Consider the following 25995-nt stretch of genomic DNA (forward strand, 5'->3'; position numbering starts at 1 on the left):
CTAGTGTAGCTTTCAGATCAGTTCATCCCTCTGACCAGTTCTGACCAGAAAACATTATGTCATCAGGCAAAAACGAAACAAAACAAACAAAACTCTATCAATTGAACATTATATTTAGACTTGAAAAATCCTATGTGGAGAGGAATGTGAAGGAAGTCAGTCACCAGTCAGCCATTGTGTGTGCTAACATGGACACCTGTGAAAGGCTGAGAATAATGACTACATGTCTCTACGATTTTCTCTTTTAACTTTTTAACAAGAAAATTTGGCTTGATTCTCCTTCCACAAAAATTCCTTTATACGCTGCACATTTATAGAGCATACATATTGGAAGCCTAATAGAATGAAAACCTAATCACATTAACTGTCAAAAAGTGATTCTTTTATTTCTTAAGTTTCTGGGCCTATCAGACATATTGCGTTATACCTTTGGTATTTACCCACTTACAGGGTAGTTAGTACCCATATGGAAGTCTGGTCCTATCCAAGCCTGTGCCCCTCCAAGTCTTTATCCATGTACAGAGCCCTGGTCACTGGGAAGTTTGTTTAGTTTCATACAAATAGGCAAAGGTCCACAAAGTATATTACTCAGTGGAGACCATAAGAAATTAGGTCCCTAAGCTCCTTCCCCCCACCCCCACCCCAAGCCATGGGCATAGGACCTGATGTGCAGAGCCCAGCCTGCCTAAGCTACTTCCACACTAAGGGGAATGGACAGAGTGGAGAGGAAGGTTTACTTGGTTTTGCAGTAGGCCACCACACACATGATGCCGACCACCAGCAGGGCGATACAGATGCCAGTAATTGTGAGCACTCTCTTCTGGTAGAGTTCCTCCGCTTCTGGAAAGGGGTGAGAGCAAATGTCACCAAAGTCATCTACTATCCCCTAGACTTACAACTGAACACTTGGCATGCTTCATGACATTATCTTTGTCTGCAAGACAATCAACACTTGATAATTCTTTACGCATATACATGTCTAAATACAACAATGTTCTGTGTGGTACTTTGAGCATAAGTAACAAGCTAGCTAGGACAACTAAAAGTAAAAATATTTTGATTCCTCTAATGACAAGCTATAATTATATATATGGTATTAAACTGACAAATCATAGACATTCATTACAAAATAACTGATTAAAACGGTATCCATATTATTCTTTTTATTAAATATATTATTTTTTAAAATCTCTTGCAAAGACAACAGGAATCAATACTGATCAAAAAGAGCTAAGACTGGCACCAGGGAGACCCTCAATTCTACTTTCCTCCATTCCAATCCTCTGTCCAGCTCCCTTAAGTTTTATGTTATCACTTCATATCCAGTGGTCTTTACAAAGAGACACTTCAACACTTAACAAAATTTAATTCAAAGCTATTTGCAAACATGAACTTGGCTTGTAGTTAGTAGGAGGCAATAGCCCCACAGTTTAGAGTAAATGAAATAGAAGAAAATAGTGTTATTCTTTGAGATGCAGTAAGTCTGTAATTTGCGACATTTTTTTTTTTTTCTAGTTAAAAGTTAGTATCGTTGGGGGATGGCTTGGTTTTGTACAATGGGGAGTCAGGTTGTTAACAGAATTTGCAGCATTATGGGGGAGGCTGAGCGCATAGCAGCTGACCTTCCAATAATCTAATTGTATCTATTGGAAGATCTTTACATGTTCACCCAATGCACGTTGTACATGGTTTGTTTGCCATTAAATTTTATAAGCTGGGCAAGAACTGGGGAACATTGCACAAATGGAATGGTCTTATCTGGGCACCAACAAGAAATCCATAAAACTTATCTCCATTATGTCTTCAACCTCAGAAGCTATACTTTCTTTTCATTGAGAGAGGGCAGGTCACAGGAAGTTATCTTAAAAATGAATAAGCGAATTTTAATTTCTATCAAATAGAGGATCTTATCACGAAAGAAAACATTTCCTACAAGCCGAGTCCACGGAAAACAAGTCCCAGTTGACAGGTCAAGAACATTGTCAAATCAAATTAATAGAGCACTGATCATTAAGAGGAATATGGAAGTCAGTGGTAAAAAGACCACAACACTGAAGAGATTATATAAAAACAAACAGAAAGGGTTGGAGGTGGTGAAAAGGAAAAACAAACCAAGGGGACAGACAGACTGAAAGAATGACCAAGAGCAAGAGAGTCAAGAACAAAGGAAAAACAAGGTTAAAAGTTAGAGGGCCATCTGGAGTCCCTGGCACAGCATGCCTGATATTAAGGGAGAAAAAAAAAAAAAAAAGAAAGAAAAGAAAAGAAATAGAAAACCAGATGAAGGAGATGCTTGGGGGTGGGGTGGGGAGGAAAACATGGGTACAAAGTGGGAAGTGGGGGGTCCCATACAGCATAACTCCTAACCTGGGGCTAGCTGTGACATGGAAGCCATGGTTAGGAAGCGAAGCAGTTGGTGCATTGCGGTGCCACAGTATGCAGGAGACATAAAGTTTGTGTGTGTGTGTGTGTGTGTGTGTGTGTGTGTGTGTGCACTGCAGAAGTCTAACAATGACACGAGTGAGAGGGCTTCCATGTTCATTGCTTGTGTCTATAACTCACCCCCAGACAAAGGCAGGGGAGTCACTTGTGTGAGGTGTTACCTGTGAGCCAATGGCCCTGTAGCCTCCCTCTCTGCTGTCCTAGATAGTTTTAGTATGTTTATTCTAAGAAGCACAGTCTTGCCTCACTGCTACAACATGGAGCACTGATATTGCCATCAAGAAACGGCAGGTTCTGCACTCCCTCTTTTGTCTAATGGACTTCTTTCTTTAAAACTGGTATGGCTTGGCATGGGTGCAGCTCAGAGGGAGGATGTTTGCCCAGAACATATGACACCCTGGCTTTGGTTTCGCAAATAGATGAGAGGAAAAGGAAAGCCCTTGGTTGCAGCTTTTCACCAACACCCTAACAACCCTACTCTTGGAAACAGCTAGGAAATAGTTTCTGCAAACTTAAAAAAAAAAAAAAATGGGAGCACACAGAAAGACTGAATGAACCTTGGGGTCATCGTGGGTTGCCCGTTCCTCCCCCCTCCCCGGAACTCTTAAGGATTTCTGTAACAAGTTTTCTTTCGGTTGTTGTTGCTTAGGAAGGAACAGGCTGAGTTGAAAATGTGAACCTCCAGCATCTGCTGATCTCTTTATCTTACTGCTTGTCAGTAAAACAGTTATTTCAGGAACTAGAGACACTGAAATGAAGAACAAAGCAGCTAAAGGGAGCCCACTTAAGGCAGGGAGCACAAGCACAGGATTACATTCTGTGTTCATGTCAGTACTAGCTACCAATTTCTCACCTAAATTTCTTCTTGATTTTTTTTCCCATGATTTTGCTGCATCAGGTTTTCTTCTTAGATTTTTAAATGTAAATATTTAAAGAAAATAAGCCTTTGATAAGGGGCACATTCCTTTAGCCTAATGCTCTTCTCATTTAGTTTATTTTTAATTACTATTTTTTTCCCCCAGGTATGATTGTATCCACAGGGCAAGAGCAACTCAGAGCTAGTACTAAAAATCAGCCCAAAGGTCTGGCCTGTCTCCATGAATGCAAATGCTCCAAATCTCTCTGATTTGGCTGGATGGACTGTGGTGAGTCACATCAAACACATTTTCATTGTGATGTGTCCAGGAGAAAAGACAGAGTCGTTCTTGCTCTCTTGTTTTTAAATGACCCTTGAGGTCAGGAGTTATTTTAGGATGTAATGGACTTGCCTTCCACCCCATGAAGCCTTGGAGATGTGTGTGTCTAAGAGCACATTGCTCTTATGAGCTGTGAGAAGAGCTGGGGAGCAGTTTCATAGCATAACCATTTGACTCCACTGCTCAGAAGTTAGAAATAGTAAATCCTATAGTCAGCCCATAAAGCTCTGAGTGGGGAAAATTCTGCAGGTGATAAAGGTAGTTCTGAGGCTTTGGCTCTTGGATTGCTGCAGGAAAGGCCAGTACTGTGAGATTTCTGGAAGAGGGGAAACTCCCTATCAGGCAGGAAGAACCCCAAGAGTAACATCCATGACCTCTTTCTGTTCTCTATACTTGAGCTTTTTTTTTTTTAAACTCTCAGATAAATAGTTTTCTCCTTAAATTATTATTTCCTTGGCAGGATGGCAATTAAATTTCTCTCCTTGTACCTGCCTGTGAGAGCTGGCCACTGTCTCATGTGTCATCAATTATGTTCTGAATACATGATTTTTTTTTTTTATGCCAAAAGGAGACAACAGCTGTAGGATGCCCATGCTACATGTCATCAAGCCAGCTGCAAAGGGAGCAGACACGGTGTTGTTGACCCAAGACTCTGTTCCAGTCTTTCAGACAGTTTACACAAACAGCCTGGAGACCAGGGTAGGTGGCAATCTTCCACTCCTTCCAAAACGGGCGCCCACCACTCTCATCTAAGGATGAAGGGTCCTTTAGAATATGCCTACATTTTATCTGCCTTTGGGAGCTTTGTTGGTTTTGTTTTGACACTTACAGTGTGAACTCACCTATATGATGATTTGTTTGGGTCATCTTAACCTTAGTGATTAAATCCTCCGACACTGGAATGTCTACCTGAAATGAGATCACCTGTTTTCTATGTCCTTCTTATAAACAACTGAAGTTGACGAGAACCATTCTTGAGTATCTTCTTCAAGAAATCTGAGTGATTCAACTCCTTTCATATAAGCCTAATGCAAAGTAAGACACCTCTATGATGCCATGTTAAATAGATGGATTTTTATGTTGTATGTGGAACTCCCATCAGGCTATGTTTTGTGTGGATGTACTTAAAACTTTGCCATTCTCTGGCCTCTGGTTTGTTTTCTCCTGTAGCCTATGCACCACTCCAACTTACCCCAGCTTTTAAATAACAGCATGGTCCAATCAATGAGTCACACATGGCAGGGTCTCTAACAAGGTGCAGCAGGGAGGGAGATTTTAATCTCTAGGTGAAGGTAGGCTTGGAAATTTAAAAACTGCTGCACTCCAGAACGTTCTCATAAACCAATCATAGATTGAAAGCAGAGAAACCAATGTTATAGCTGTATGATCCCTTCTAAAGAAAAAGGAAATTAGTTAGGAACTGAAAAGTAAGAGTGGGGAAGGGCAAAGGGATTCAGTTCAGAGGCTCTACATTCTGCAGGCTAAAAGGAATGATGATTGGTCCATACCCATAAATTCAATCCCAAGATGCTCTGCCAGTGCAGAAAGTTGACAAAAAAAAAAGAAAGGAAAAAAGTTTCAGAAAAGAGCAATACAGCGCACTCCAAAACAAATCACACACAACTACGACAGCTCTCTGTGCGTGCACACTGAACAAGACAGGCGGTGGTGGGTGTTACAGAAGCATGCTCAGGACCGCCCGAGCCTACCAGCGAGGTGTGAAAGCACCAGCCCAGGGGCTTAAGTGACCTTTCAAAGCGTCTACTGAGGGAGGTTAGGACCTGAACCGTCCTCGACTCATCATTTGAGAATAGGAGTTCTTTAAAACCAGAAAAAAGCATGTGCCATGAGTTGGTTTGCTTTTAAATGGGGTTCTAAGGAGGTTTTGTTGTTGCTTGTTTAAAGGCACCCAGTCGCACAGATAGAAGGAAAAGCCAGGAAGACAGTAATTTGGCTTGAAGTTTTTATTATATTGGATTTACTTTTCCTTGCTAGTGGGTAGTTATGCGCTAGCATTGCTTTTTAAAAGCTTTGCCTTGGTTACTTAACGGTCCACTTCCTTCCCTATGCGCACTGTCGGCTTCACTCACAGAAAGTAGCAAAAGCTTCTACCCAGAAAAAGTGAAAGGTTGTTTCTAGTTTTTCTTATAGTTTTCTGTATAGTATTGGGCAACTTGAAACCTCAGGGGTTTTTTTGTTTTGTTTTGTTTTAAGTTGAAAAAAAAATTAAGTGTGTACGTAAATATAAAGTTTCCGGGGTCTATAACTTCAGCGGTAATTAGATCAGCTCTCCCGATCACTGAGCTGCAGTGGGCACAGGTGCCAACAAAACCTCTGCACCACCCAGGGAAGGGGACCCAACAGTGTGAGTCCACGCCCAGCGTTCCTGCAGCTCTTTACAAAGCCTGCAGCTCTCTACAAAGCCTGCATGGGTTAAAAGGAGGAATGAGAGGGTAGGGGAGAGGGTAGGAGAGATCTCCAGTTAGGGTTCTTTCCCTTCGTGCAGCAAAAACGGACAGTTGAGTTTCACCAGGGTGCAACATAGGCTTTCTGTCCCCTTTGAGTACAGTGTGGAGAGAACGAAGGGAAAGAGCAGAAACTGAAGTCCGCGCTTTCTTCTCTGAACCAAGTGTGGGCATACCGGGGCAATCCGCTAATATAACGAGGCAGCTCTTAAGCTTGCCGTATGTGGTGGAGGGATGTAGCTTTTACAAAATCCTGTCAGGGCATGGAGAAAGTAGCCCTTGATTAGAAGGAACGAGTGGAAGGTTCATCCTGGTTCAGATCCTGCCTCTCCCACTTACCTGTTTAGTAACTTTGGTCAAGTTTATCACTCACTGAACAAATTCATGATATGCTTGCTCACTGGTGACCCTACAAAGTGAGTTCTTATGACCAACAGTAGATTCAGTATTCTGAAAAAAACAGACACATCTGGAGATGTCTCGTAGGACCATCCACACATTCAGGAAAATTCTGAATGCTCCTAAAATCTATCAAAACAACAGACTTGAAGGTTTTTGGAGTCACTTCAAGAAATGATGCTTCCCAAATAAAAATATATCTCAAAAATGGGAGGCATGACCTATAAAGACTTCTGATTTGGGTCTAGTGTAACCCCACAAGTAATTTGAATTTTTTATAAATTGAAAACCAGAAGTCTTAGGGTTAATTCAGTTGTACAAGATAGTCATAATAATATTATTCAAATACAAATGAATTTCCCTTGCCTCAGTGCAATTTGTCAGACTGACATGTTTTCTCATTTTCCTTTTCACATAAACTTTGAAGCATCAATATGAAAAAAAATTTAGTTTCTAGGAAATTGATAATAATTTTCCTTACTCATTTCTTTCACAAGGCTATGATCCAATTTTCTTTCTAGAGGCTTCTCTGTCTCTTCCCTTTTCCTCCTAGAAGTCACTAATAATTTAAAGGTTAAAATCAAGACATATCTATATAAAAAATCCTTTCCAAAGAATTAGTCCATGCCTATGTGAACACTTCTAATGACTTGTATTAGTTGCATAGAAAGCTTGGTTAAGTCTTCAATAAAATTAGTAGCATGCCCATGCATACATATAACTACATTTACAGTTTTATAGGTAAGCCTGGAAGCCTAACTATAATTTCATTTCAGGGGAAGTCATTCATATCAGGCAGCTCCAATTTTGAATAATTCAATGGGAAATTGGTACTTAAAACGGGAATCTCTTTTGGCTGTGAGCCCTAACGAGGAAACAAGGGGAAGACACATGCATCAGTCATTCTAGACCCAGGCAAAGATGCTCTCATTTATTTTTACTATTGGTAGCTCCATTTCTTTCATTTTACATCCAACAAAAGGAGCAAAATATGCAAACTTTTCATTATGTAAAGAAATTCTTTCTATCTGCTTTGTTTAATGTAATGCTGATGTTAGCTCATTATGTAGCACATGGTTCTATTGAACTCCTGGCTAGCCACTACATTCTTTGAATTCAATTAATAATTCACAAACACAAAGGTTACTGTAAACAATTGAGTTTCCCTTTCTTCATGTGATTTCCTGCCAGGACCATAGCAATATAAAAAACTAATCTAAATCCAAGAGTCTCCAGAAACTATTAAATATTGACTTGCTAATCCTTTGTGTTAGGATTTTATAATTACTTGACGAAACCGATTAACCTGAAGGTTAATTTAAATTTTCAGCTGCATTAGAGAGAAAAGCAATAAAATAATTTTCTTTCATCAAAAGCATATAGCCATTGCAACTATGGTTTCTGTTCAAATTTATGGCATTTAATATGTTATTTTTAAAATCTTTGGGATGGTTTATGCAAATAATCTCAAAGACATGCCAGTGTGATTTTCTGTATCTCTGGGGTTTTCTAAAGAAGTCTCCTAAGGCCAGTTCTAAAAGGGATGAATCTAATGTCCTGACTTTAATTTCAGACTTACCTTTACAAATGTAGGTCCCCTTTTTCTTTTTTTCTTTTTTTTCTTTCTTTTTTTTTTTTACCACAATCTGCATTGTTACTGAACCCTTTGAAATGTAACAGACTTTTGCCTTATCCTCCCATTTCTATGTAAAGAAGAGCAAACACACACACACACACACACACACACACACACACACACACACACACACAAAGCAAAATCTTACACTCAGTTGAAATTTATGACAATTCTGTCGTATGTGGAGTGCTCTTTATTCTAATGTTAGCAGGATACATGTTTGATATGTACATTCTCTTAACAAGTTCTTGAAACATTTAGAAGTCAATGAAATAACCTATGCTTCAAAAATACTTTAAAGCTAAGTTTACTCGCTTTGAGGCTGTGCCTCAAGTTCAGAATGCTCACTTGTAGAACAATCCATAGCATGAGCTGTTTTAATTTAGTTCCTATGATTTTCCAGCTTCTCCAGGACATATTTGCCCCTCACTGGGCGTATTTTTTTTCTTTTCCTCCACATAGTCTACACATGTGTGGGATCCCTGCTCACACACTCTATCACAGGCTACTGATTACAATATCACAACATTATTAATGAGGAATTGCACTACAACAGGCCAGATTTAAGGCTGAATAAAGTGGACGATATTTTCCTAGGAAATACTATACGTTTGATTTCAAGAAAAATGGCTGTCATAAACCATACCACTTTCCTTCATAATTCAAATCAGCATGTATAGGTCAACCAACATTCTATAGGATATGCTGATCAGAATGATTATGTAATCTTAATAACTAAGTTATGTTTCAAACACTTTGAAGTACTATATATTCTCTTTGAAATGTTATTCTTCAACTGTAAATATAGCTTGGTGATTTTAAATCTTTCGCTTGAGGCAGGGGTCTATCTTCTCTAAGATAGTGTGTCCATAAACAAACAATTACATTTTCAAGTGACCTCTCTGGGAAGATCCTATGGCTTTTCTTTCAGCACTTCCTGTTACTTGAGCATGGAGTAACAAAACTTATTCCCCTGGCTCTCCTCATCATCTATCAGAGATACAAATGGAGATCTTCAGACACAGAGATTAGAGAATGAACCCTGGGTAAGACGATTCTGGAAAATGGTGTCTGATTGGAAACGTTTGCTCCTCCAGACATGTGGCATTAATAATGCAGCCATTACATACTGGCCTCATCCTGAGCTTCCTATCAGACCTTGTTAAATCAACTTAAACATGAATTCTAATTTCCTGCATGTCTTCCAAAAGCGTCACTGAATGCTTACTAAAGGATTTATTTAAGGAGCCCCATTCTAGACTTCAGACAGAATGCCTACTTTTAAATAATGTCAAATAAAAGGGAACGTGGCTAAAAAGTGAATGAGAACTTTTGTTTGTTTGTTTGTTTGTTTTTTTGTTTTTTGGGTTTTGTTTTGTTTTTCGACTACCAGCGGCAGAATTAACTGAGCTACTGTTCTGAGAAATATTTGCATTTTTAATGCTTGCCTTTATCTAGTAACTACAATACATCTCTACGTATCTGATCCCTTAACTAAAATAAAACCCTTTTCACTGAATTCTAAAACATGAGTTTATATCTATAGTATCATATGGGGTTGCTAAATCTGTGCTATTTGAAAACAAATACACAATTCAAAGAGTGTCTTTACTTCATTAAATAAAATTCTATTTTCCTTCCTATTTCTACATTCTATCCTATCTACTTAAAAAAAACTATAGCTATGGAGAGAAACTTCATGTCTGACAAATGCTAGTATTTAAATACTTGTTAATACAGTTAATATAGTTCAAAATTTAGCAACGCCAATTTGCCAATTTTTAACAAGGGAAAATTATGGCTATGGAACAATCTTTGATAACATATACTATAAAGGCATATAAGTATCATCTCACAAAATACTTTTAGTCTGATAACATCTATGAATTATTTATTTATTTATTATTTATTTATTTTGAGACAAGGTCTCACTATGTAGCTCTGGCTGGCCTCTCCTTCACAGAGACTGACCAGCCTCTGCCTCTTGAGTGTTGACGTCTATGACTGTTAACAGAACAATATTCTTCTCATGAATCAGAACCAAGGGCAAATCTCTGATTCTTCTCGATGCCTAAATGACCAGCTCATGTAATTATTTTTAATGTTTTAACAATCTAAAGTGCAGTGAGCTGAGTAAAATATTTTTGAGGATAGGGTTGACAAACACAGCCTGGGACTAACATTATAAACAAAGACTTAGTGGAAGACAGGCTTTTTCATTGCCTATAACTGTTTTCAAGCTACAAGGAGGGGGGTTAGCTGTGACATCATCACTATAAACCTTAAAATATTTGTTATCTGAACGTTTATGGGAAAAACTTACCAACTCGTGATCTAAATGGTTAACTAGGATCTATGCATATAATCTTTTAAGTGTTTCAGAACTGAAATACTCTCATCCCAGTGCACAGGAGGGGAACATCTAGTTTAGTTACTCAGACAATCATCTACGGTCTGGAATGGGTAGTTGAGGAATGATGTTTAAAACATGGTGATCTCACAGATGTCAGCTTAACTTGTCAGTTCTACATTAACCGTTTACATATTTATTCTAGATTTGGAATTGTTATATTTTGAAGTACTAGTTTTCAAAATAATAATAGCTATTTTCTTTAAAGATCACATTTTAAGATTACATAAATATTCAAATTAAGAAACATTGAGGGAATGGTGATTATTTAAACTCATTCAGAGTTACTGATTTCCCTAGAAACATGAATATAAACCTGGCTATTCCCTTTGCTGGGAAATACTTGTTTTTCATTTTCCTACCTTATAGTATCTTGTTTGTTTGTCTTTATGCCTACATGTGCACTTTGGTTAATGAAGAAAAACACCTGAGCCCTTTTTGTGATGTTTATTTGTGATGAATGACACAGTTGGAGCCCAAATTAACCTCCCATCATTTCAAGTGTATAGAGGCTACAGCCTAACAACAGCCCTTCCAGGATGCCGACATTGGATACAGCAGATGGACTGTTCAGTGGGATGATTTTATTTTATCAGTACAAGTGCGAGTTTGAGATGTCTTTATTCTTTATTCCTTGATGTTGACTATCAGCTTGTGTCACATTATGCAGTACCGATTTCAGAGACATCTGGAGCCTTACACGCCTATTAGTAACTCAGAGCCGACTAGTGACAAACAGACGAAGTAACACAATGACTTTGTTAATGTTCTCATGCGACAGGCAGAGGCAGTCAATATTAGACCTGGTAGAATGCTCTAGCTCTAGGTGACTCTGAGGGGAGATGTAGCAACAAGAAAGCAGCACCGACTGAGCATGCTCCTATTCAGGCAGAGACAGAAAGGGAGTGGACGTACTGTAGAAGCTGGCCATTACGTAGTTTTGGCAACGATCACCAGTAAACTCATTTGGGCACCTGAGAGAAGAAACAAAAAAAAAACAATGGTAGAAAAAAACAGAGAAAAAGAGAAGAGGTGAATATATGCTAGAGAGAAGCTCCTGTAGTGTCACTGACTGAACTTGGTGAGTTCACGCTGCTCACGAACCGACGCTTTGTCCTAATCATGGCTGTCTTACTCTGACATCTCCCCGGTGCTTACAAATTTAGACAAAATGGCAGTTCACAGCATTGTGTGACAGTGCCATCTCGGGGTTCTATGTGACTGACTTCTTCCAAAGAAGTCACAAAGCGGACACGATGGTTTTAATCAGCTAGTCACAGAAGTTGGTAAAAAATGATTTGGGGTTGATTCATTGCTATGACTCCCAGAATGACAGGCTACACTGCGTTCTTCCACATTTTAACTGCAAGATCCAAGTGATTGACAGGTAGCCAAGGCTACAGTGAGTGGGGTGTACGCCCTGAGTGGAGAAGCCATAATTAGAACAAAGGGGATCAGTTACAAGAGAGCTGTAAAAGCACCCAGTAGTTGCGATTGTTGCTGTAGTTTTTGGGAGAAAGCAGATTTCAGATTATTTGAACATACTTTCTTGGGTTTGGACTTTCATGGGCACATTCTCAGTACATCTTGCTCCAGTGAATCCAGGTTGGCACCTAGAGGGCAAAAATGTGATAAGCAATCGAACGCTCAAGACACTGAACTTTCAGCTTGGTACCTTTCCTCCCATGGGATATGGAGTCCTAAAAATGACCCAGTGTTGAGCAACATAGAAAAGACAAGACACAACACTGAGAAACCCAGTCCCAGCGAACCACGCCTTACTGATTTTGTTGTTTTCTTCCATCTTCGGAAGATTACTTACTGACATTTAACTAGAGAGAGGCTGCATGCCACATCCGGTGGCGAGGTGGCTCTCATCCAGCATCACCCTACATGGTAAGCTCACTGTGTTAAAACACTGGAGTTGACATTTACTTTTGTGGTTCCACTTACTTCTTCCATTAGCAAAAGACCTTGAGCCTTTACTTTATTGTATTTGCACCTATATTTCTACTCGCTTCATAGACGTTGGCTAAACTGTAAGTTGAAATATTTCAGCAAAACAAGTCACTTTTATTCTCTCGTGGTTACTGATGCGAAAGTGGCACTTCCTATTTCTTTCCCCCCAAAGACATTATAAATTCAGCCCAATTTTTAATATTATTGAAAGAGTCAGAGTAGAATTTTATTGGTATAATGTCATTCATCCGACTACCTCTATTAAAAGAAGAAAAATATAATTTGAAATTAAAGGTTATCCTTATACAGAAGTATATATGACATACCACTTATGTGTTATTTGCTCATATCAATTTACTTGTCAAAATGCAAGGCTCTTGATATACCTTTGTTCTTAGGACCGTACCATGGTGCCATGCTCCAGGTGCAAGACCGTTACTGTTCATGCTGCTTTAACCTCATATCTAAGGTACTTTAGACTGGGTTTGATTTACTTACTATCATGTCCTAATAAGCAGGTATTGGAGAGTTCTATAAAGCAAATATACTTAGAGGTAGAAAATGGTAATTGAATGCTCAACACCCATAGGCATATAGTTCACCATAGCTATCACAAAACCATCTGTCTAACACAACTCCCTGTCAGTACTGACTTAGTGATTTTTGTGTGTTTGTCTCTAAAGTAAATAAGACACAAAACCATCTCTTTGGCATTAAACGTGTGAATAAATCTGCCAGCTATACTAACTTAACAGTGATTAACTTTCAGGTCAAAATTCAATAGAAAAAAAATGCTGTCAAGTAACTTGATACATGAAATTTTATTATTGCATGACGATACAAAAATACTAGCAGTACCAGAATTCTCACCACATGAGTACTTGGACAGTAAAATTGTGACCATTAAGAGCAACAGGACAGAGAGCTGAGTCTACAGTTAAGGGTGCATTGTGTTCTTGCACAGGACCCCAATTTCAGTTCCCAGCACCACATCAGATAGCTTAGCTACTACCTGTAACCTTCAGCTCCAGAAAACCTGATGCCCTCTTCTGGCCTCCATGGGCAACTGCACTCGTGTGCAAATATTCCCCCCTGCATATACATAATTATAAAAATAAATCTTAAAAACAGAATATCAATAAATATACATGTAATAAATAAATATATCAAGAATGTTCCATTGAAGTCTCCAGAACACTTGGATAAACCAATTAATTTGCTGATAATATTTTGTTGGAGGAATTAGAGAAAGATCTACCTAAAATAATATATAAGGACTGACCTATAAGGTAGGAGCATTTCTATAAAGATGTCACATTACATGCCTTCATGAGAATGTCTATATAAATATTTTTAAAAATACTCTGTATAGCTTACGTGATGAAATCACTTCCGAAGAAAATCCATTTTGGGTTGTTTGCTCATGAAATCTGGACTATCATGCCATAGACATTTCTGTACTTGAGTCTAGCATTACAGATACATTCTGCGGCGACAGTTTCCTTCTGCTTGTTTAATTTTTTTAAAATCAAAATTAAAAATCACATATTGAGCATAGCATACTCTATTTTTTTTCTATAATTTATATGGCATAATATAAACTCTGTATGTGTGTGTGTGTCAGTGAGTGTGAGAGATACGGAGATAGATAGAGACAGGCACAAACAGAGAGACAGAGACAAAGAGAAAGCGGAAAAGAAGGATCCACCCGTGGTAAGAAGCGCTCATGCTGCTCACATTCAGAGATTATGGCATGAATAAGTAGCTTAAGGAATCAAGAGTTACTTGAAAAAAGGAAGGCATTTATTAGGAAATTACGATTTAGGCATCTGAAATGCCAGACCTGTGATTAAAGGCCATATGAAAACTATACAAATGGGGTTAAAAAATAGCAAAACTATGCATTTTCTAACCATTACAAACGTCATGTGTATCCTAGGAGATTATCATTGAGGGATGCTGGGTTATCTTTGTTATGTGAGCATATAGAACATTTGATCTAGTAACACAGTTACTCTTAATGGAAAGAACATGTCAGTTTTTTCTATTTGTGCATCCCTATTCCAATTTGATGTCAGCCAACTCCACCTCCTTTCTCTACGAGGGACTCCTTCCCTGGTTCTTTCACTGTGCCTTGTCCCATGCCCAGTCCAGACCTCTTTAACTCTGCTAACTGTGCTGTGATGGTTGTAAATGGTGGTCCTATCTTACCACTCTGTTTCTCTAGCCAGGAGCTTGGATGGTGCCTGATTCTAACTGCAGTGTCTGATAAAGAACTGGACACCCAAAATGTCTACAAATAAACTGATTTCTCAAAACAACTTAATCTTAACATCTACTTTTTTATCTTTATAGTTTAAATTATAATTTCCTTTGTGGACTTCCAAATACATTTTAATAGGAATTACCTAGTACCTGGGGATTTCCTCCCCCAAGCAAAAGCCTTTAACACCGTGTGCCATGTTAAAGAGAAAGGGCTATAATGATTTAATAGAAAGTCCGCTACCGAAAAGTTAAATTTTGTTATTTAAACACCAATTTATCTAGGATTCAATAAAGCAGAACTATGTTCTCTCTAAGACATTTGTCTAACAGAAGTAACAAAAATACTAGAATTTTTCAGAATTACATTAACCTTAAAATGGCATTTATTGTATTACTATGTGTTTTTAATTTTACATAGTGCCTGACGAAATCATTTCATTTTTAAGTCTGGGTTAAGATAAATTCTAAGGAATGCACAAAGTTGATGTATCCTAGGGTCCAGGGATGATTAACATAGTCTTATCTTTACATGTGAGGTTCAAGACTTTACTTCAGTTTTAAGGTACATGACTTCTTTTCCCCAGCCAATTAGCAATACCTAACAATTTTCTATAGTTTTTTTTAAACCAGGAGCACTGGCCATTATAATCCACCCACTTAATTAAATTAATACACATGATTGAATCCTTATAAAACTATTTTAATAAGGACAATTCTCCATGAATGACCTGATGCAATTACTAGGGATTCAGTTCTAGATGCATGTGTTTTGAGAATCAGTTTATGGGCATTCTAGACATAGTCAAGGCTATTTCCAAATTCCCAAGAAAGATCTTGTTCTATAGGGCTGGCCAGTTTTATAAACTAACTACTTATCAGTTACAGTCAACTGGTAAACCGTCTTTAGACATCTCCCTTCCTTTGCTTTCTGGTTTCCTCTTTGTCCCTTTAGAGGAAGCCAATAGCCAGCGCTCTCCTGATTTAGTCATCACTTCCCAATAAAACATTTGGCCAGGTTTTAAAATACCCTGTCAGAGAGAACATCACGTCTGACCGTTCTTTGTCAAGGTTAACTGTGACATCTCCTTTTACAGTGTAAAAACACATGAACTTATCTACTCAGTGTTGATATTTACAAATATGAACGCATGAAAATGTCAACGAACTCATTCTGGGAAATACTGGCCAGTTTGTGCTTGATGTCAAAGCCTCCTACTGTCACTCTGGAAACCTGGGTTGCCCATGGAGTTAGCACTCAGACTTCTGGGCTGTTTTTCTACAGTATCACATTGCAAACACAGACTTTCTCACCCCGTAGCTGGTCTGGTATTCTGGCCAGAGCTCGCCTACTCACTGGCTGAGTATCTGCATTGTAGATTATTTTTTCCCAAACGTATTGTTACTATTAGTCTGCATTTTTCTAAGATGAATCTTATTCTGTTATCAGTCTTTAAGTGAAATTACTTGAGGCTTATATATGTTTTTCTAATTTGTTTTTTAGTGTTCTTTACGGTGTCATCTGCAAAAGCCATTCATTTCCTCAAGAGAATGCCCTCCTTAACATCATTAAAGAAAATACTAAGTAGAAAATGTTCCAATAATGTTTCTTCTGTGTCGAGCATATACCTCCCATAACTGTTCAGCTGGTATGTACCTTCCTATTCTTTTATTATGATCTTGGGACTAACTTCAAACCCATGAGATAGGAGAGGACATATAGAGGCCTCATAGGGCTCATGAGTAAATACTGAGGAAAAGCACACACACAATCTCAAAGCTTGTGTTTCCACACAAACAGTGAGTGTGGCAGTGCTTAGGAACACATCTCTCCTTGCCTGAGCCTTGGTCCTTACCTAGTATGTCTGTTTGTGCTGCTTCTAATAAAATGCTTACCCAGAGACTAAAACCCTCACCAGCATTTATCCCACATGATGCATCCTTAAGCCGAGACAAACAACTGCAATAGATGTAGAATCAATGCATCCTGTATCTTACTGTGCTACAGTGGCACATGCCATACTGGCTGCTCATCTGTGGTCTGCCTTTCTCTCTGGGGGATTCTCTTGCTTCAGCTAAAAGGTCCTGAGGCACTTTCTCATTCTCTCTATGCTAACAGACCTACTTTATGATAAGGCATCTAAATGGTTTCTTTTAAATTATTCAATACAAATATTTTAAAGCAGTGCATTTTATTTAACACAGACCACCTTAAGGTGATGGCTTCATATTTTCTGTCCCTTCTATAGAGCCTTTGTCTTTTCATTCGTTAAGGTCCTCACTAAACACACCCTTAGCTCTCTACATGTCCCCACGGCACTCAGGACAGCAATAACTGATTATTAAATCGATTGCTTGAAACAGGGCTATTCTTTTCAATGGTCCCTGTCTCCTAAGGAAGAGGTCAGTGTGGTTTTGCTCATCCCTGGATGCTCAGCATGAACCCACGCCTGCCTCATGGGAACTCAATAAACACACATGGTTGCTAGCTGATGCAAGAAAGACAAAGGAAGTGAGCTATGCAGCAAGGTTAGCCAATGTTCTAATTCTAGACAGAACTGCACCTAAATTGGTTCCTGCAAGACTATCTTCAATCTATGTTAAAAAGTCCAAGTCTAAGTACCTTCACAAATATTAAGAGTGGTAGGAATCTATGTACAAAAAAAACCTGAAGGCACCATTGTTTGCAGAGCTCGGTGTCTAGATTTGTAAGGGTCCCATCAATTCCTCTCACAAATGCTCTCTGTTTCCGATAAACGTGATGGCACCAAAGAACAGAGAAGTTCACTATAAAAAAGGTCTTCTGCAGTTGGAATCAGAGTGGCATTTACCGTGCTCTACTGACTCGAATGAATTCCAATCGTGCCTGTTTGTGTCAACTCGTTTGCTGATAAATAGTATATAGACATTACTACTGTAACCACCCTGACAGTATTTTGTGAAACTTTAGCCTTAGCGAGTATCTTTGACTTTTTCTTTGAATTGTACATAGTCCGTGGGTTTCCATATTCTATTTGTGGTGTTATTTTCTTGGTTTCCAAAGTTGCTCTGGCTCATTAGGAGCCATCAGAATGCTCAAAGTTGCCTGCTCAGCCTTTAGAACAGGTAACTAGCTGCACTGCTAAAGAGTTGCTTCCTTCCTGGAGTGGAGGTGCTCTTCTGGGTAGGCATGGCACCATGTTTACCCTCGTAGTCAGATCCTAGCTTTTAGCATTTCTGTGTATGCGTATATGGAGGCATGAGGGTGGGTGTGTGCTATTAAACTAGGTAGGAGGACGTGGAAACAAGAAGGGTAGGAAAGGACAAGGGAGCAGGGGTGAGGGTACATGCAGCATGAAAGAAAGGATGCCACTGGGGTGGGAGAACAGAATATAGGGGAGGAAGAGATGGGGAGGAAATAAATACGACAAAAATAAATTGTTTGAAGAATGCCATAATGAAGCATCTTTTATGTTGATTAAGAAAAAAACAAAGGGAAGGCAAGAAGAGAAAAGATTGCTACATCCTCAAGGGCAGCCTAGTACACTGGAAGGACTCTGTAGAGGACAGCTATGTTTGTAAATGTTCTTCTGTTTCTTGTCCTCTCTTTTCCCTTTACATTCTAATTACCTTAAGGTCAGCACCGCGCTGTTTGGAACACACTAATTTGCAGGGCTTAGTTACTGAGGCTTAGTTACTTAGGAAATTTCATTTCCTTATCCATGCTAACTTCTAGGAGCAGAGATTATGTTTATGTTTTTTTTCCCCCTCGGGGGTTTCAAAAGGGTCTAGCACCTAGCAGTCCACAGGCAAATATTAACATTTCATTTACTGGATTTAAGGTACAGTAGCATGTTTCTGTGACTTTATCTCCAACAGTCTTATCTATATAATGATGTAGCTTTTAACAATACGTAATACAGCATGATCTACACAAGGGTATAAACATTAACTATACAAAACCACAAGAAGTCTAGGGTGAAAGGAACTATCTTTTAAGTGTAGACTGAATTCTGAGTTTTAATTTTGATTGCTTTTTTCTTTAATAAAGAAGCTGGTGATCAAAGATATTATTAATATGGTGATCAGGGATATAAATAGTCTGTCATATGAAAAGGCACAAAAATAGCTGGTGGCTTCATAAAGGCCATATAAAACTTTTTAAATAAAAAGAAGACTTAGGTGGTACACACCTTTAATCTCAGCACTGAGGGAGGTGGATGCAGTTGGATTGCTGTGAGTTCAAGGCAAGCTTGGTCTACAAAGTGAGTCCAGGACAGCCAAGGCTACTCAGAGAAACTGTGTCTCAAAACAAAACAAATAAAAAAGAAACACACAGAACAAACAAACAAACAAACAAACAAACAACCCAGCACCACCACCACCACCAAAAATCCAACTAAACAAACCAGGAAAACTTAGGGATTAAACATGGTAATGCTGCTTTTTTTTTTTTTTTTTTTTCCAGTGCTTACAGAGAGAATAGTACCATTTACTTTTTATTCTTAGAGAAGGAAAAAAAAAAAAGTCTTACTGGAGTTAAAAGTGTTTTAGCAGAAATGAACTCATTTAATTTTTCTGATTCCCTGGGGGAATTTTTTGGAGAACATATTAATTCTGTGTTACAAATGAAGACAGTTGTCCAGAGGGTTGAAATTGGAAGGACACAAGGCTTCTTACCAACATTGGTGGTTAAAATCCAAATCCCTCACTGTAAGCCTATATCTGTCCATTGGGCAATATATCACATTTATAAGTATTGTCTGTTGCAAAAATAAATTTAAGGTTAAAAACCATCCCATTCACATCTTCCAAGCCAGTTCTCTACTGAACTGCTTAGAGCAACAGACATAAGGGAAGTGAAGAAAGAATCTGGATAATGTCATGTTGAAATGATCTTGTTACTTTGAACCATATGATGACAGAGCATCAGAGGATAAGGACTGGAACAGTTCCTCTCTCCTCTTTGTATAATCTGGAATAATAACTAATTCTTCTTGGATACATCTTAAATGACTATAGAGAAAAAAGTAATATAAAAGATGAGAACCAGTACTCGAATCCACACTTAATCCCCATGGGCAAATCCATGTAGCCATCAAACCTTTCCTATGAGAACTATTTAGCTGTATTATGGATAATCCATTTGGAACACCTTATTCTAAGCAGAGGGACAAAGAGATTTGCTGCAAAATCCAGTTCAACTCCCAAGAAGTCAACGCTGGATTAGGTGACCAGAGAGACTCCTTGGAAACTTCCATGCTTGTGGTGTTTCTGAGTCATGTCTTTGGTCAAGGGTAAAGTTGACTTTGAATAATGTGGCTCGTGCTTCAGCAGTGGTTTTGCTCTAGGCAGATGGGCCATATGGGAACTATGAACTGGCTTCATAGACAGGACTTCAACCAGCCAATGAAACATTTTAATGCTTACTGCCTTTATTCAAATGCTTTAGTGAACAATATATTATCATAGGACATGGCATATTATGTGACTTTATTTAAGTCTGAGTTATTATTTTATTGGTATAGATGATTTTAATATACTATTTTTTAATTTTAAAATTTTATTATAGTTTATTCATATTATATCCCAATTGTTATCCCCTCATTTGCATCTTCCTGTTCCCTCCCTCCCTCCCTCTTCTGCCCTACTCCCCTACTGCCCTAGACTTCTCAAAGAAGGGGACCTCCTCTCCTACCATAGGACCACAGCCTATCAGGTTTTATCTGGATAGCCTGCCTCCCTCTCCTCTGTGTGCCACTTTGCCACTCCACCAAGAAGAAGTAATTAAATCAGGGGCACCAGAGACTCTACCCAGTGGGGGTTCTAGACAGATGCTGGGACTCATGGCTGGACTCCAGGTGGAGCACTGAGAGTGGCATGGAAGAACTGGGGATATGGAAGGACCCAGAGGGTTCAGGAGCCCTACAAGGAGATCATCAAGGCCAGCAGATTTGGACCTAGGGGGTCCTGCACAATCTGTTGCACCAACCAAGGGCAATGCATGCAGTAAATCTAGACCCCCTGTTCAGAGCTAGCCAATAGAAAGCTCATTCTCCATGGATATAAGATGGTTTTTATCAGAAAAAAAAAAAAAAAAAAGCTTTTCATTCAACAAAGCTTGATCTATTTTGTATGATAAATGTAAGTACTCCAATTTTTGGGGTTTTTTGTTTGTTTGTTTGTTTGTTTGGAGACAGAATTTCTCTGTGTAGCTTTGGCTATCCTGGACTCTCTTTGCAGATCAGGCTGGCTCTGACCTCACAGAGGTCTGCTTGCCTCTGTCTCCTTGAGTGCTGGGATTACAGGAGTCCACCACCACACCTGGATAAGTACTCTAATTCTTAGTTGAAGTCACAGAATTATTTTGATGCATCAATCAAGTTACAGTCTAAAAATTGAGGGAGAACTAAAATTAGAGATATCAAATATTTTCTTTCTAAAAGAGGAATAATAAGTCTTTAAAAGTGTTTTTGTTAAAACAAAATGGAAAGAAGAAAAGAATAAAATAAAACAAAATGTGGTTTTCTAAGGATGAGAAGACAAGCCTGATTCACCAGACAACTGGTTTGAGGGGTGCAAAGTGTTCATTCTCATTTTGCTAATTCATTACTAGAAACATAACAAACTTTTCACTTCACAATTTACCAAGAAAAACGGAAGTATCTTCTGTTTTCCTACAGAGTACTTAAAGTTTAATGAGACACTGTGTCGGTAAAGGAAACTCTCAGCTGTTGGCACAGTGCCAAGATGGAACAGATGAACAGCACTCATGCGGTTGCATGTTTTGTGTAGGATGTGGGAGGGCTGCAGAATAGGTAAAATTAATATGTGGAAAATGACTGCGGTGGTTCCTTAGAGGTATTCAGAAACTATCATATGCACTCATGCAGCTTGTAAATCTTTGCAAAGGCTGTGATAAGGAATGATCATATTTCATCATTGCAATTAAAACATAATGGGCTTAGCTTCTCTTGTACAGAGGTAAAAAGGCAAGGCATAGATAATACGGGGGTAGAATTGTTTAAAAGAGGGGACATTTAAGGAAACATAACTTAGTTGTATTTTTCAAGGAGATATATTAAAACGCAATGATATTTTATGCCTGAGCCTGGAGGAAAGTCACAATGATTTTCAGCATAATCAATGAAGTTATATCTTAGAGGTGGTAATTCTTTGTATCTCATATTTGCCATGCAAAAGAAAGTCTTAGGGGAGGCTATCATATGTGCTCATATGCCCATTCACCATGATAAATATGGGAGGGGGGTCTCATCTTGTGCTATTTTTATAAAAAATAAGCAGGACTGAAGGCTAAAACTGAAAATTGGCTATAAGCAAACACAACTGAATAATTTTTATGGTTACAACTAATCTTAACTTTAAGAGTAATTTTAAATAATATACCTAGTATGGAATCATACACATATGAAGCAAATTGGTTTTCTTTATATTTGGCCATTTTTCTCTTGCTTTTTAAAAACTTAATGAGACTCCTACATAATTGCTAGCTCGCTCACTGAGATGAGAATTCTATGCTTTACTATAAGATATGATTTGCTTTTGTAAATGGTCTCCATTGATAAAATCCCCTACACATCCAGCCACAACATATGCTCTCTTGGCACTGCTGCCTCTCAAGGAGCCTATTCGTTCATTTTTCTTTAAAAAAAAAAAAAAGGGGGGGGGTCACATTTCTCAGGCTGGAGCTGCCACTACAACATCCATTTATATGCAGTTGGGTGGGGGAGGGGGTGGTTGAGCATGCTAGGAAAGCATTCTATCAACTGTGCTATAGCCCCAAACCAAGATACAAAACATCTTTTACCCACCTCAAATTATGAGCCCGTATAACCGACATGGAACAAATATCAGTAAACTTAAAATGGATGACAAAATAAACACATGCATATTAATCATCCTATTGATTTTGTTTTACCATAAAATTTAAAATTTTGTTATCCTAATAAAAAACCCCACAGTTTTTTATTGCTGATGAGAGAATACAAATATGATACTTGATTTTATTGCCATTAGGCTTGTTTGTTTTTGTTTTCATGACAGAGTCTTTCTGTGTAGCCTTGGATGTCCTGGAACTCGCTCTGAAGACCAGGCTGGCCTCAAACTCGGATCTGTCCACCTCTTCCTCCTGAGTGCAGGGCTTACAGATGTGAGCCACCACTCTTTGCTCAATTTGGCATTTCTTAACTATGCATCTATCTATGCCTCCTCCATGTCACTGGAAGGAAAGTGACAATCTAGACGTGTCTATAACAGTGGCACAGACCAAACCCTGCTTTTTTTATGATGTTGGTGCTACAACATGCTAAATACATTCTGAACACATATGCCTTGCTTTTTTTTTTTTTTTAATAACTGTAAAGAGAAACTTAAAGTTTGATTAGAAAAATAACTATGGGGGTCATGACGTAATCCCAAGCATAACAGATGTTTTAGCAGGTAGCTTTCTGCTCTCCTGCATCCCTCATTTGTTCTGTTCACCTTGCAGGTGAGCACTGGGGTGAAAGAAGAATGTTACCTCCAACTAAATATATCCATGGGGTAAAGGATATTTGCATATTTCTTTCAGTAGCTATTAAGGAAAACCACAAGGAAACCGAATTTATACATATGAGATTTTTTAAAAAAGCCAAAAAAACAAAAACCAAACAAACCCAAAACTAAACAAAACCAATCCAACAATAACCAAAAATAAACAACCCCCACAAACACTAAAAAGAATAAAACATGACAGAGATGATGGCAATGGTGTAAGTATTAAAACAAACAAACAAACAAACAAAAACTCTCTGCAAATAAATCAGCATTACTTAGCAGGATGCAACAAAATAGGGAAATGAAGCAATGGAGCACATCAGGACAAGAAGTCCTCCGGTATAAGGAGCTACAGATATGGGTCCCAGGGAGGAATTCGTTTCTTACTTGCACAAGTATCTTGAAGGGTTGGACAGGTCTTTCACCATGAAGCACTCGCCACCATTCACACAGAAAGTCTTCTCCTTCTCGGCACACTTTACAAGATGGCTGGTCCCAGTCGTGGATGTAGACGTGGCTACATAGGGGAAATAAATAGGAGGGGAGAGCTTGAGACTCTGTTCTGTAAAGAACAGAAGCAGCATTGTGATTAAATACAATTCCTTCTCTAGCAAGGGCTCAAATGTAATAGTATCAGATCATAATAATGAAAGAAAACTTTAATAGTAATAATTGATTAGAGTCATTTATTTGGGCAATTATATTTTATGTATATATTCACTTTTTATATTTTAAACAACTGGCAACAAAGTGTCTGATTGTCAACATTCTTTTGAAGAAGTGGAGACAGTTTGCTATATCTAGAAATGTACACTCTCCTTTGAGACTCATCTATTTGGAACCAAGAGCATAGGAACAATCCATCCTTCATCCTTTGCTTTATAAAATCTTCATTTGGTAGCCAGGTGATGTGATGCACACCTGTAATCTCAGCACTCCGGGAGGCAGAGCCAGGTGGATCTCTGTGAGTTCGAGGCCAGCCTGGTCTACAAAGTGAGTCCAGGGCAGACAAGGCTACACAGAGAAACCCTGTCCCAAAAGGACAAAACCAAACCAGACCAAACCAAACCAAAATCTTCATTTGGTTACTTGACATTTACATCCCCAACCTGACAGTCTTATGGAAGTAAAGCTGGAGATGACGGACCACAGAACACACACACCAATGGAAACAAAATAACTGGTCCTGAGGCTCAAGGGCATTTAGCATCAGGGCCTCTCCTCTTCATCGCTGTGAGCACCATGGCAGGGCTTAGTGTCAATCAGTGCTCAACACTGATATCCATCAGGATAAAGCAGCATCAGGCCTTCAAGATTCTGTCTGCTCTTTCCGGAAGAAAATCTATTTTGAGATGGAATTTTTATCTTATCCACTGACTTATTCCCATAGATTTTTAAATCCCTTATCTCTTATCACCTCTAGTTTGTTACTTGCATGGGTCAATCTTCTGCTGTTCATTTATGTAGCCCACCATGAATGGTTTCTCCATTTTATTCTGCTTTGATTTTTTTTTTTTCATTTGTTTCCAAAGCACATTTTGTCATTTTTTTTTCTGCTCTCTTATTTTCATTCTCCCTGACCAGAATAGTCAACATCCTGATTATTCAGTTTCTGATTTCTCGTAGCCATTCTCATTTTGTTTCCTGCTCTCCTGTCTACAGCACACTGGGGACCACAGCTTTTAGTAGGAAGAGCGAAGGAGAGGCAAAACTGCTTGAACTTGATGGAGTAATCTCATTCAAATCCCTTCTAGAAGCCTTTGGTCCTAATTCTCCTAAATTTCTTATTCAGAAAATAGGGGTGACATTAACCATAGATTTTTTTTTTTTACAGAGAATGTGTTCACTCAAGGTAAAGCATTAGGGGTGCATAGGGAAGAAACACAATTTTCTTATTTAACAATCAGAATTATGAAACACTTGAGAAAGGGGCTAGATGTGTAGTTCCATGAAGCAGCATTTGCTAGGATTTTTGTGGCACAGAGAGTTAACCCAGGGACTTCCACATGGGTAGGTAGATGTTCCGGCATTGCACTACATCATTTCCAGCCTAAGGCAATTTTTTGCTTACTTCAATAAAAGAGATTTTCAAAGTGTCACTAAAGGTATCCTTTAGAAATCTACAAACCAAACCAAAGCTCGATGATTCTCCATTTACTATTACCTATGTTAAAAGAATCCTTATTACAATGAGGTGGAGGTAATTTGCATCACTTGGTTCATAAAATCATAGCATAAAGAACATTTCTATACACTACATAACGTGTGTTCTTTAGCCAAATAACATGTCTTCAAGTGAAAAACTGCTTGTGTAAGCATATTAATTTTTAATCCATGGCAACTGCTTTTAGTTGATGAGGAAGAAGGCTGCCTTAACTGTTAAAGGTTTTGTCTTAAGATTTTCGATTGCTGACAGCCTGCCACTTGTTAATAATTTGGCTAGGCATCCTACCTGTGCACACACCACCTACAGTTAGTTGGCACCATTCTTTTGCACAAGGGTGCTGATCCATGAGCAGGGCCCAGAGGTGTCTGAAGCCCGGCCATGTTTGCTAAGGCTGTCCTTTGCCCAACTTGAATAGCCCACTTGGAAGGATCTTTTATAATAAATCCTATAGCATTTACTAAAACCAAAACCAACATCCTCCACAAATGGCTACGCCTCTACATAAATTATAAATGAACAATAAA

General features: G+C 38.6%; 1 protein-coding gene across 16 annotated transcripts in view; it reads right to left on the reverse strand.

The window, feature by feature from the left end:
• Window positions 1-25995, reverse strand: part of Nrg1 (neuregulin 1) — a 190157-nt gene that overhangs the window by 8901 nt on the left and 155261 nt on the right. For 5 of the 16 annotated variants that reach the window (XM_051169380.1, XM_051169377.1, XM_051169374.1 and 2 more), the window contains 3 exons: window positions 23692-23821; window positions 11464-11522; window positions 738-840 (listed from right to left, as the gene is read on the reverse strand). In XM_051169380.1, the coding sequence (XP_051025337.1) occupies window positions 738-840; window positions 11464-11522; window positions 23692-23821 (292 nt within the window). Of the gene's footprint in view, window positions 1-737; window positions 841-5146; window positions 5171-6983; window positions 7062-11463; window positions 11523-12093; window positions 12162-23691; window positions 23822-25995 lie in introns of those variants that run through there. The other 11 variants (XM_051169376.1, XM_051169373.1, XM_051169383.1 and 8 more) reach the window with 6 other exon arrangements.

This window comes from Acomys russatus, chromosome 27 (genome assembly GCF_903995435.1).
Source record: "Acomys russatus chromosome 27, mAcoRus1.1, whole genome shotgun sequence".
Lineage (NCBI taxonomy): Eukaryota > Metazoa > Chordata > Mammalia > Rodentia > Muridae > Acomys > Acomys russatus.